The following is a 13197-nucleotide window of genomic DNA, read 5'->3' as shown; positions in this document are numbered from 1 at the left end:
ATCCCCGAGGTCCCTTTCAAACTCAAAAAGAGTGAATATCCGAAGATCCGACATGAGATCCGAAGAAGAGGTTGGGAAGTTCTTACCAACCCCATTCAACAAGTCAGAATCTTAATGGTTCAAGAGTTCTATGCCAATGCATGGATCACCAAGAGCCATGATCAAAGTGTGAACCCGAACCCAAAGAATTGGCTTACAATGGTTCGAGGGAAATGCTTAGATTTTAGTCCGGAAAATGTAAGGTTGGCATTCAACTTGCCCATGATGCAAGGAGATGAACACCCTTACACTAGAAGGGTCAACTTTGATCAAAGGTTGGACCAAGTCCTCATAGACATTTGTGAAGAGGGCGCTCAATGGAAGAGAGATTCAAGAGGGAAGCCGGTTCAACTGAGAAGGCATGACCTCAAACCCGTGGCTAGGGGATGGTTGGAGTTTATCCAACGCTCAATCATTCCCACTAGCAACCGGTCCGAAGTTACTATAGACCGGGCCATCATGATTCATAGCATCATGATTGGAGAAGAAGTAGAAGTTCATGAGGTTATAGCCCAAGAACTTTATAAGGTGGTGGACAAGTCCTCTACCTTGGCAAGGTTAGCCTTTCCTCATCTCATTTGTCACCTCTGTTATTCAGTTGGAATTGACATAGAGGGAGACATCCCCATTGATGAGGACAAGCCCATCACTAAGAAAAGGATGGAGCAAACAAGAGATCCCACTCATCATGAAATCCCTGAGATACCTCAAGGGATTCATTCTCCTCCACAAAACTATTGGGAGCAAATCAACACCTCCCTAGGAGAATTGAGTTCCAACATGGGACAACTAAGGGTGGAGCACCAAGAACATTCCATCCTCCTCCATGAAATTAGAGAAGATCAAAGAATCATGAGAGAGGAGCAACAAAGGCAAGGAAGAGACATTGAGGAGCTCAAGCACTCCATAAGATCTTCAAGAGGAAGAACAAGCCGCCATCACTAAGGTGGACCCGTTCTTTAATTTCCTTGTTCCTTATTTTCCTGTTTTTCGAATTTTCATGCTTATGTTTATCTATGTTTGTGTCTTGTGATCATTAGTGTCTTAGTGTCTATGCCTTAAAGTTATGAATGTCCTATGAATCCATCACCTTTCTTAAAAGAAAAATGTTCTTAATTGAAAAATAGAAGAATTGCATGAATTTTTGAATTTTATAACAGATTAATTATTTTGATGTGGTGGCAATACTTTTGTTTTCTGAATGTATGCTTGAACAGTGCATATGTCTTTTGAATTTGTGGTTCATGAATATTGGCTCTTGAAAGAATAATGAAAAAGGAGACATGTTACTGAGGATCTGAAAAATCATAAAAATGATTATTGAAGCAAGAAAAAGCAGTGAATATTAAAAAAAAAGGGGAGAAAAACGAAAAAAAAAACGAAAAAAGGGAAAAAGAAAAAGAAAAAGAAAAAAAATAAAGTTGTGATCCAAGGCAAAAAGAGTGTGCTTAAGAACCCTGGACACCTCTAATTGGGGACTCTAGCAAAGCTAAGTCACAATCTGAAAAGGTTCACCCAATTATGTGTCTGTGGCATGTATGTATCCGGTGGTAATACTGGAAGACAGAGTGCTTTGGGCCACGGCCAAGACTCATAAAGTAGCTGTGTTCAAGAATCATCATACTTAACTAGGAGAATCAATAACACTATCTGGATTCTGAGTTCCTATAGAAGCCAATCATTCTGAATTTCAAAGGATAGAGTGACATGCCAAAACTGTTCAGAGGCAAAAAGCTAAAAGCCCCGCTCATCTAATTAATACTGATCTTCATAGATGTTTTTGGAATTCATTGCATATTCTCTTTTTTTTATCTTATTTGATTTTTAGTTGCTTGAGGACAAGCAACAATTTAAGTTTGGTGTTGTGATGAGCGGATAATTTATACGCTTTTTGGCATTGTTTTTAGTATGTTTTTAGTATGTTTTAGTTAGTTTTTATTATATTTTTATTAGTTTTTAGTTAAAATTCACTTTTCTGGACTTTACTATGAGTTTGTGTGTTTTTCTGTGATTTCAGGTATTTTCTGGCTGAAATTGAGGAACCTGAGCAAAAATCTGATTCAGAGACTGAAAAGAACTGCAGATGCTGTTGGATTCTGACCTCCCTGCACTCGAAGTGGATTTTCTGGAGCTACAGAAGCCCAATTGGCACGCTCTCAATGGCGTTAGAAAGTAGACATCCTGGGGTTTCCAGCAATGTATAATAGTCCATACTTTGCATGAGATTTGATGGCCCAAACCGGCGTTCCAAATCAGCTCAAGAATGCCCGGCGTTAAACGCCAGAACTGGCACAAGAATGGGAGTTAAACGCCCAAACTGGCACAAAAGCTAGCGTTTAACTCCAAGAGAAGCCTCTACACGAAAATGCTTCAATGCTCAGCCCAAGCACACACCAAGAGGGCCCAGAAGTGGATTTTTATGTCATTTACTCATCTTTGTAAACCCTAGGCTACTAGTTCTCTACAAATAGGACCTTTTGCTATTGTATTTTCATCTTTGGATCTTAGATCATCTTTAGATCTTTGAATCTTTTGATCATGTTTTGGGGGCTGGCCTCATGGCCATGCCTAGAACTTGTTCTTATGTATTTTCAACGGTGGAGTTTCTACACATCATAGATTAAGGTGTGGAGCTCTGCTGTACCTCGAGTATTAATGCAATTACTATTGTTCTTCTATTCAATTCAGCTTGTTCTTATTCCAAGATATTCATTCGCACTCAAGAACTTGATGAATGTGATGATTATGTGACGCTCATCATCATTCTCACTTATGAACGCGTGTCTGACAACCACTTCCGTTCTACAAGCAAACAAGGCTTGAATGTTTATCCCTTGGACTCCTTAATCGGAATCTTCGTGGTATAAGCTAGAATTGATGGCGGCATTCAAGAGAATCCGGAAGGTCTAAACCTTGTCTGTGGTATTCTGAGTAGGATTCAATGATTGAATGACTGTGACGAGCTTCAAACTCCTGAAGGCTGGGCGTTAGTGACAGACGCAAAAGAATCAATGGATTCTATTCCAACCTGATTGAGAACCGACAGATGATTAGCCGTTGCGTGACAGGGTGCGTTGAACATTTTCACTGAGAGGACGGGACTGTAGCCATTGACAACGGTGATGCCCAACATACAGCTTGCCATGGAAAGGAGTAAGAAGGATTGGATGAAGACAGTAGGAAAGTAGAGAGACGGAAGGGACAAAGCATCTCCATTCGCTTATCTGAAGTTCTCACCAATGAATTACATAAGTATCTCTATCTTTACTTTATGCTTTATTCATATCATCTATAACCATTTGAATCTACCTGACTGAGATTTACAAGGTGACCATAGCTTGCTTCATACCAACAATCTCCGTGGGATCGACCCTTACTCGCGTAAGGTTTATTACTTGGACGACCCAGTGCACTTGCTGGTTAGTTGTGCGAAGTTGTGATAAAGAGTTGAGATTGCAATTGAGCGTTCCATGTTGATGGCGCCATTGATGATCACAATTTCGTGCACCAAAACCCGTACTGACTTAAGCATCGGAGTCTCTTGCAGGTACCACCCCCTTCAGTGATTGAGGACCAGCAGCATCTCGAGCTCCAACAAGTCGGGCACAGCAGCCTTGGCCAAACCAGAAGATCTCATCCGAGATTGACCTCCCCGTTTTAGGTGACCCTCGGAACAGACACTGAATCTCAATTAAAGGTATAGAGATTGACAAAACTAAGGTAGAGGTAATTAAAAATTACTACCACCAGTGAATGTGAAGACAATCAGAAGTTTCTTGGGACATGCAAGCTTTTATAGAAGATTTATAAAAGATTTTTTAAAAATTATAAAACCAGTAAACCACTAAGTAATTTATTAATAATAGAAGTCCCATTTATTTTCAATAGAGAATGTCTGCACGCTTTTGAAATTTTAAAAGGTAAACTTGTGTGTGTACCAATAATTGCCTCTCCTAATTGGTCTATGCCTTTTGAAATAATGTGTGATGCTAGTGATTATGTCATAGGCACAGTCTTGGGATAAGAAAAGACAAGTTGTTACATGTAATTTACTATGCAAGTCGTGTTTTGAACGATGCACAGAAAAATTACACAGCAATTGAGAAAGAATTATTAGTTGTAGTGTTTGTTTTTGATAAATTTAGATTTTATTTAATTGGTTCAAAAGTAATAGTCTATACTGATCATTCTGCTCTTAAGTATCTTTTGTCTAAATAGGATGCCAAGCCAAGGTTGATAAGATGGGTGTTACTATTTCAAGAATTTGTTTTGAAAATTCGGGATAGAAAAGGCACAAAAAAATCCAGTGGTAGACTATCTTTCAAGAATCCATCCTGAAGAAACACAAGCACCACAAATGCCTCTCAAAGAAGAATTTTCAGATGAATAACTCCTAATCATTAAAGTTATTCCATGGTTGCTGACATGGCTAAGGTATTTAATTGGAATCAAAGAAAATAATTTTGATTTATGATTCTCGATATTTTATATGGGATGACTTATACCTCTTCAAAAGATGTTTTGATAACATCATACAGAGTGAATTCCTGAGGAAGAAATCCAAAGAGTATTATAACATTTCCACACTTCAGACTATGGTAGCCACTTTAGTAAAGAGAAGATGGTGGCTAAAGTACTTCAAAGCGGCCTCTATTGGCCCATTCTTTTACACCCGGTACTTTGTTAAAAAATACGATAGATGTCAGAGATCCATAAATTTATCCCGCAAATATGAGATGCTACAAAATTTCATACTCGAAGTGGAATTGTTTGATATATGAAAAACTGATTTCATTTTTCCATCCTCAAATTCAAACCTCTACATAGAAGTAGCCGTCGACTATATATCTAAATGGTTGGAAGCCATGTCATCTCCCACTAATGATTCTAAAATTATAATTGATTTTTTGAAGAAGACAATCTTCAATGCATTTGGAGTTCCGAGAACACTGATTAGTGATAGAGGAACCTATTTCTATAATAACTGGAAACTCTTCTTCAAAAGTATGGAGTCAGACATAACGTGGAAACTCCATATCATCTGCAAACTAGTGGACAAGTAGAGGTATCCAACTGAGAGCTGAAAATAATTTTGGAGAAGATGGTTAATGTCTCTTGGAAGGACTGATCCAGAAAAATTGGTGATGCTCTATTGACTTATAGAATAGCATTCAAGATACCAATTGGTATGTCACCTTATTATCTAGTCTATAGCAAGACATGCGATTTACCTATTAAGCTAGAGCATAGAGTATTTCGGGCAATAAAATTTTTGAATCTTGATGCCAAGACTATGGGAAAAAAGATAGTTCTGTAACTCAATAAACTTGATGAATTCAGAAATCAAACTTATGATAATGCCCAGTTGTACAAAGAAAGAACACATAAGTGGCATGACAAAAAATTCTCTCAAAAGATTTGAACTGGGCCAGAAGGTTTTGCTATTCAATTCAAGATTGAAGCTATTCCCTGAAAAATTAAAAACAAGGTGGTCTAGGCCATTTACAGTGAGTAAAATATCCCCATACGGACATGTTAAAGTAATGAATGAAAACTCTGGAAGGAGGTTTGTGATCAATAGACAAAAATTAAAACCCTATCTTGGAGAAGTAGATCAACAAAACTCATCCCAACCACTAATCTAGAAGACTCAATGTCAAGCTAGTGACGTTAAAGAAGTGATTGTTGGGAGGCAATTCAATCATAGTTAGTTTTTCTTTTCTTTTTCTTCATTTACATTCTTTTTCTTTCTTCTACATGCATACTTCAATTTTAGTTTACGTTTACTAAAAGAAAAGGTTGAATGCCAGTGTTCAAGATGGATGCCCAGCGTTCAAGATTTCAAGAAGGGCCGACGCCTGGCACCCACCTTGGAAGCCCTTTGGCCAATCGAAAAGAAGGGTTCTAGGGATGAAAATTTTAAGGACACCTAACGTCCTAAATTGAAGCCAGGCATTTTAGTCATTTTTTCTTGTTTAAGCCACATTGCTTAAAAGCCATCTTATTCTTTTCTTTTTCATGCATGTATGCTTCTTTATATATAACTTAAAACACTTATGCCTAAAATTCTATTAAACTCTAAATTTGGTGTAAGTCTTTAAATTTAGTGTTAGTGACACCATAAACCTCTGGATAATAAAAAATACAGACTAAGGATAAAGAAAACAGTGATGATGAATAAGTAATCTTGGGTAAAATCGGGTAAGATGAATTCTCTTTTCTGGTGGTTAGTTGTTTCTTTTGTTTTTTTTTTCTTTGTTTTTTTTCTTTTTCTTACATGCATTGCATATTCTATTTACTTTTCTTTTTCCCTTAGTGCTTAAATTTGTATGCTTGCTCTTCCAGTGATCAGTTGTATGGAGGATATCTTCATGAAAAAATTGAATAATGAATTTAAAACAAAAGTGATGGTGGTAAAAAATATGTAGTTACATTTGATAAACTTATGATATTTGAATTTTGTGAAAACGGAAGGAGAATCTCCAAAAACAAAGTTCTGAAGAAGAGTTATGAAAATTCAAATCAATTCCTTCAAGCAGTTTTGATTAAAAAAAGGTATGGAAAGATCGAAAAATCGAAATCAATAAGGTTCTGAGCATCAATGACTAGAGTCTAATTATGTGTCTTTGATGTTTATATTTCAAGGAGAGACTTGGGTCGGTAAATCCGAGGGGTGACCCAGCACCCGATAACTTGGACCAATTGACTTAGGATTATCGATTGAAAGACTACATTCAAGAGTTTTCTTGAAACAAAATATTTAGAGTCCAAAGAGACTCTAAGCATCAATGTCTAGATAAACAAAATCCTAATTATATGCTTGTGGTGTGATTGTGTCAAGGAGGGACTTGGGTAATTAGATCCGAGGGATGATTTATCACTCGAAAACTTGGGCCAATTGGTTCGAGATTATCGATTGAAAGTCCATTAAGAGCTGCCTTGTGACAGAACACTTGGAGTCAAAAGCATCAATGATCTTTCCCCGAATTAAATGTGAAGTAACTGCCTTCAAGTCATATAAGCCCAAAAGAATTTTGATGATACAATTCAGATTTAAGCTTTCGAAAATTCTCAATTCCTGAGTATGCAAGATTGATAAAAAATAAGAGAAGTCCGAATATAATCACAAGGATTATCATAAATCCCACTTTTATTTTTGAAATTAAATTACAAAGTTTTCAATTTTTTTTCAGTAAAGATAAACTCTATTTACTTTTCTTTTTGCTTGAGGACAAGCAAAGTTTTAAATTTGATGTTGTGATGTCTAGGCATCTTTAGCATTTTTAAGGTTTTTTTTATTTATTTTCTTAGATTTTAATAAAATTTCTTATATTTTCTAATGAAAATTCAAAACTAATAAAATATTTGGAGTTGTGTTAGTATTATTGTATTTTAAGGAGTTTTTGTTCTTAAAGTAATCAAGAATTAAAACCTTTTTAACAAGAAAACACAAATACAATCTAAAGAAGGTCCAACCAGACCCAAAGAACATAAAAACCAGACGCCTAACATTCAGCATGGACGCCCAGTGACTCAGCACACAAGTCCGACAGATAACACACACCCCCGACGACCCTCTTCAAATTGGGACAGACGTTTGGCAGTCAACCCTCTAAGTCTGATGGCCACATCCTTGGAAGATCAAATTGGGCCAATGTCCAAATTTGAAGAAGCACGTCTGGCGTTTCCAAGCCTCAACTCTCAGGATTCAACACTTGTGAAGGCCTAATTTTAATTATATAAATTATGAGAAAAAAACAAAAATACTATTTGTATATTAAAATTAGCTATCAATATATTTATGTATAAATACATATATGATTTAATTTATTTTTAATATATATTTATATTTTAATATGTATTTGATAATAATGATTGATTTTAATGATTAATTTTAGTGTATATATAACATAATTAAAAAAAAAAGTAGAAGTGAAAATAGGGTAAAAAAAATGAGAAAACGATTGACCTTGAAGTCACCGAAGATCAATACAAATCAAAGTACAAAAACACCAATCACAATCAAACACCCATTTATGATTTCACCTTCTCGTTAGTTTCCAAAGCTGCCACACCAAACCCCACAAAAAAAAAATCTCCATAACCTTGCTACCAACCAAAATCCACGATTTCAAAACAACACCCTTTTCAATCCTTTATCTCAATCCTTTCAAAAATTCACACCCCACATATTTTTTCTCATTTTTCCCCAACTGGGTTTTTCGTAAAAATTCTGATTTGGTCAGATTTTTATTCATTTATCTATAACAGTTTGGCCTATGTTTTCTTTTTCTTCTGTAAAGCCATGAATTTCAGGAGCTTGGAAGAGTTCTGGGCTTTTTACATGACCCAACATTCAAAGCCATCAACAAGGCGCTGGCACTTTGTGGGGACCCTCTTGAGCATCTTTTTCTTGCTCTGTTCATTTCTATTCAGCTGGTGGTTCTTGTTCTTTGTGCCTTTCTCAGGGTATGGATGTGCATGGTACAGTCACTTCTTTGTTGAAGGCAATGTTCCAGCCACTTTTGGTCACCCATTTTGGTCACTACTTTGTGATTACAAGATGTTTGGTTTAATGGTTACTGGTCAAATGGATAGAGAGATAAAGAGGCTTGGTAAAAGGCCTGTGCTTCAGGTCTTTTGATTTTTCTAAAGTTTTATCTTCTTTACTGTGGCTTGGTCCCTTGCTGTTGAGGTGAGTTTGCATATTAACTTCTTGTGTTTTTCTTCTCTTTTTTCTCTAGTAATTAATTTTCATGTTTTAATGAATTATCTGCGGGAAGCAATGATTTTGTTGTTTATTTGATTGAGTTTGGATGATTTTTTATAAAATAACTTTGTTAATGTGTTAATCCAATATGTGATTAATTAACTGTGATACTGGTATGTGAATAGATTGAATGATTTTTCTAGAAGAATATTATAGCTGAATGAAGCTGATATATGACTAGGTATGTGATTCTGCAATGTGAAGAGGTGATTTTTTTTGTTCTTATGAAATATCCTAGCTGAATATGTAGATCAACATTCAAAGAATGTTATCTGCTTTAGTAGCACTTTGGCTAGGTCCCATATTAATATACAAAGATGTTGACATTGTGTTGATGTTATAATACCAGAAAACCTTGAAAAACAATAGAATAATTTTGTCACTAAGTGGACATAGAGAAAACCTAGAAGCAGCATTTAATGTTGACAGTGTAATAGTTCACTTAGAAGTTTAAGAAAACGTTACTGTCGTGTGCTTGAAGCACGACTACAGCGTTTGATGAGTTTATATATTAATTCTTGGGTATTAAAAAGGGGGAAAAGTATTTATAGGCTTGCTAAAGGAAGTGAAAGAGAGATGGGAGTTAGACTAGTTGAAATCAAGGATAAAGAGGGTAAAGAGTGTAAAGCTTTTGTGATAACTTACAAAACAAGACACTAAGGAAAGATGGAAGGGTTACTTATGCAAATCGGTACTGGCTAAGCTAAATATCAAAGAGGATAGAAACTTTACCTTCTATTATAGAATTTAAGAGTTTGACTTAAATTAAGTTTCAAAGAGGATGTATAATGGCATAGCAGTGAGAATTGAGAATATACCTATTGATTCATGGAAGTTTCTCAGTGAGGAAGACATGAGTTGGCTCTATAAGACATGGGAAGTTCCTTAATGTCAATTTAAATAAAGAGGGGAGAATATGAGTCCCACATTGACTAGGCATATGTTTAAGATAACTTTATAACCGTGTTTAGACCATCCTCACGAATTAGCTTTTAGAATGGAGCTAAGCTTCCAATTGTATGTTGGAACCAAAGCCTGTGTTACTATTGACGTTAGATCACTTGCCAGTATCCAGTTTCTAAATTTTACACTTCAGATGTTTAATCCTAGTCGTGAATCGTGACGGGGGACTTGCTAAGTCCTACGTTTACTAGGCATATGGTCAAATAAGCATTTAGAATAACTTTGGTGATCATGCTTCTTAAATTAGTTTCAGCATGGAATTAGGCCCTCTATTATGGGATCGACACACAAAACTATGCATATCATAGAAGATCAAGCTTATGAGCCATGTGATAAGGGAGGTCTTATGGAAGGCTCTAGAGAAGAAAGAAGTTTGAATTGCAAATATTTAAACAATCAAAGACACAAGTAATAAGCAAACTAATATGTGAACGCAATTTCGGGTGTCCAGTTTTTTCTACGACTGTAGAAATTCACCCAATGGTCAATTGAGTCCTTATCTTTTACTCTGAGCTTAGATGTGCTTACTATACAGATATAGGATTTTGTGCTTCGGTGCTTTTTTGGCAGATGATGTAATGATATTTGGGGACTTGAGGGAGAAAATAATGGGAAGTTTAGGTGTCAAAACAAACTTTGGAAGCACATAATTTTTTTTATAAATATAAGTAAAGTATATGGAATATAAGTTTAGCAAGAGTTGCACAAATCCAAGTTTAGATGTGACAATGGTGAGAATATCATACTACAAGTCTCACAATGTTTAAGTAGCATGGTTTAATCATCCAAAATTTTGGAGGAGCAAAGGGAGATAGAAACCATAAGATTTGAGTTAGGTGGGTGAAATGGAGAAGTACTTTTGGATATATTTGTATCAAAAGATGTATGACTCAAGCTTTTAGTGATAATTCTATAGCATAGCTGCATCACCATTGGCTGACTTTTGGGATTAATACTTTTTGTGTATTTATTTAGAACTGTATTTAGCTTTTAATTTGACATCGGATATGTCGTTTTTTTTTCCTAGACCAGAAGTTTGTCGCTCTGTTCTTGTGTTCTCAACTTTTTATGGGAAAAATCACTTGTGAAAATTGTTAGGTTTTCAAATTAAAATGAGTAAACTACTATTTCTAACCATGAAATTTTAAAACGCTGACAAATTTAACTAGGAATGAACAAAATTAGCTTTGTACCTACAGAAGTTGGTTTCTATGTGACAAAAGTATTTAAACGCTGATTTTATTCATGTATAGATTTTTCACTATTTTGAACTATGGGTAGAAATGTTAATTTTTCATCTTTCATGAGTAAAAAGAGTTTCATTTATTCATGAGTAGATTCGTTAACATTCTGAACTTTCATTGATACAAATGGTAGTTTACTCAACTAGAATACTGAACATTTGCATGCAATGTTTCAACGTGTTCAAAATTATAATGTACTTAAATCCAAAGCTTGTTGTGAGGCTTGTAGGAAGCTGTAGAGTAATCACTCCGTTTTTGTTCTTATAATAAATGATATTTGTGCACAGGTTTTTCAAAGATATGACTTCTGAAATTTAAAGTGTTTCGGATCACTGATGAGTTCGTACACAATTGTCGGTGGAAAGAGTGGTGCCTTGGGGTTGGCTTACCGGTCTTTGAGGCGAAAAAGTGTGTGAATGTTCAAACAATCAAATACTTATGAAGTGCGAGTGACAACAATGTTTTGGACTTAACTGATCACATTTAATCTGTGATGTCTTGGTGTTTTCATGATCCATATATGTAAATTGAAAACCGAAACATTTGATGCTACTTGCTAGCAATACTTTCGCCTAAATTCAATAAAACATGGTATTATCTTGATTCCTTGAGTTCCATAGCATATTTTGCTTGAGGTTGAGGATCTAATCGGTAAGTTGTCTACTTGCAAAGTTTGTTTAAGAGTGAAATTTTAATTTCGCTGTACTGACAGTAAAACATTTTATATATTCGTCCAATTACATTCGTTTCTTTAGATAATTATTCAAGCAATTAATATAAAAAGTGATTATTTTTGCTGACATGACATTATATAATTAGATATACATGTAAAATTATTTTTAATTATTATCAAAAGAGAGTGACAATTGATTAAAGTTTTTAGAAATGCAAGCTTTCAAGTTTTGAATGCATTGGGGAAACTTAAAATATTTTATTTCTTTCATATAAATGTACCCTGTTTGAAGAGAATAAATTTGTAGAGATAGATTGAGGAACCATGTTCAATTTTATTGGGATTATAAATGGAGATTTCATGAATAAACTTGCGTTGAAGTACATGAAGAGAATTTTTGGAATTAATAATCAAATTAATCTCTAAAAGATAGATTGTTTTTTAAATTCGTCATTGAAAGATTTTATCAATTAAATTAGTTTTTTAAAGATTATAAATTAATTATTTTTATTCTTCAGTCACTCAATTAGTAGTTTTTGTTAATGATTGATAATATGGAATATTAACTCACATCATACATGACACATAATATATCTAATTAGACGTTAAACAAATATATTTATGAAAATTTATTAATTTCTTGTCGTGAAGTTATATTAGGATTAGAATTTATATAATTAAAAAATAGATTAAATTAATAGATCTTCATAACTATATTTGTTCAATATTCAATTGAATATGCTAAATATCATGTATGATGTCAGTTATCATCTTATATCATCAATTGTTGATAAAAAAAATACTAATTGAGTTAAGAAAGAACAAAAATAATTAATTTTTAATCTTTGAAGGACTAATTCGATTGATAAAATTTTTCAATGACGAATTCGAAAAATGACCTATATTTTGGGAATTAATTTGACTATTAATCCAAATTTTTGGTGATATGTGATTTTGTAGTGAGGATTTAGTAAAATGAACTAGTTCTCTAGTATGCTACTGTGCTTGTGCGTGTGTATATATTTTGGGGGAAAATAAAGGAAAAGCTACCAAAAGTACCCATGAAATTTACGAACGCGGACAAAAGTACCCATAAACTAAGAAAATTAATGATGTACCCATGGAAGATGAGTTTCATATGACAAAAGTATTCATATCTTAATTTTTTGTTGATTTTTTAATAAAATTACCCAACTATCCCCACCCTCAACCTCAATTCACTTTTTTAACTTTCTATAACTGAACATGCACCTTTAAAACTCTTGCCATGGAGTCCAAAACTACTCCTACAACAGATGAAATGAATCATTTATGGTGGAAATTTTGAATAAATCCAACTTGTTTTATTTACTGGTTTAAATTTTCATGTTTGGCACACCCCCCTAAATCGTGAACACGGACTAGCAAGAAAATGAAATAGAGATTGTATTGATGCGAAATTGTGGTAAATTTTATGATTGTATTGTCTATGATCAATATATAGTATATACACAAAAGTTTCCTATAAA

General features: G+C 34.4%; 1 protein-coding gene across 1 annotated transcript; it reads left to right on the top strand.

The window, feature by feature from the left end:
• Positions 1–8091: 8091 nt before the first annotated feature.
• Positions 8092–11619, top strand: LOC130973262 (uncharacterized). Its single transcript, XM_057897712.1, has 2 exons — positions 8092–8734; positions 11304–11619. The coding sequence occupies exon 1, from the start codon at positions 8345–8347 to the stop codon at positions 8681–8683; it is 339 nt and encodes a 112-aa protein (XP_057753695.1). The 5' UTR covers positions 8092–8344; the 3' UTR covers positions 8684–8734; positions 11304–11619.
• The last annotated feature ends 1578 nt before the right edge of the window (positions 11620–13197 follow it).

This window comes from Arachis stenosperma, chromosome 4 (assembly GCF_014773155.1).
Source record: "Arachis stenosperma cultivar V10309 chromosome 4, arast.V10309.gnm1.PFL2, whole genome shotgun sequence".
Taxonomy (NCBI): Eukaryota; Viridiplantae; Streptophyta; class Magnoliopsida; order Fabales; family Fabaceae; genus Arachis; species Arachis stenosperma.
Note: the sequence above shows the minus strand (reverse complement) of the source record. Positions and strands in the feature narration are given on the sequence as shown.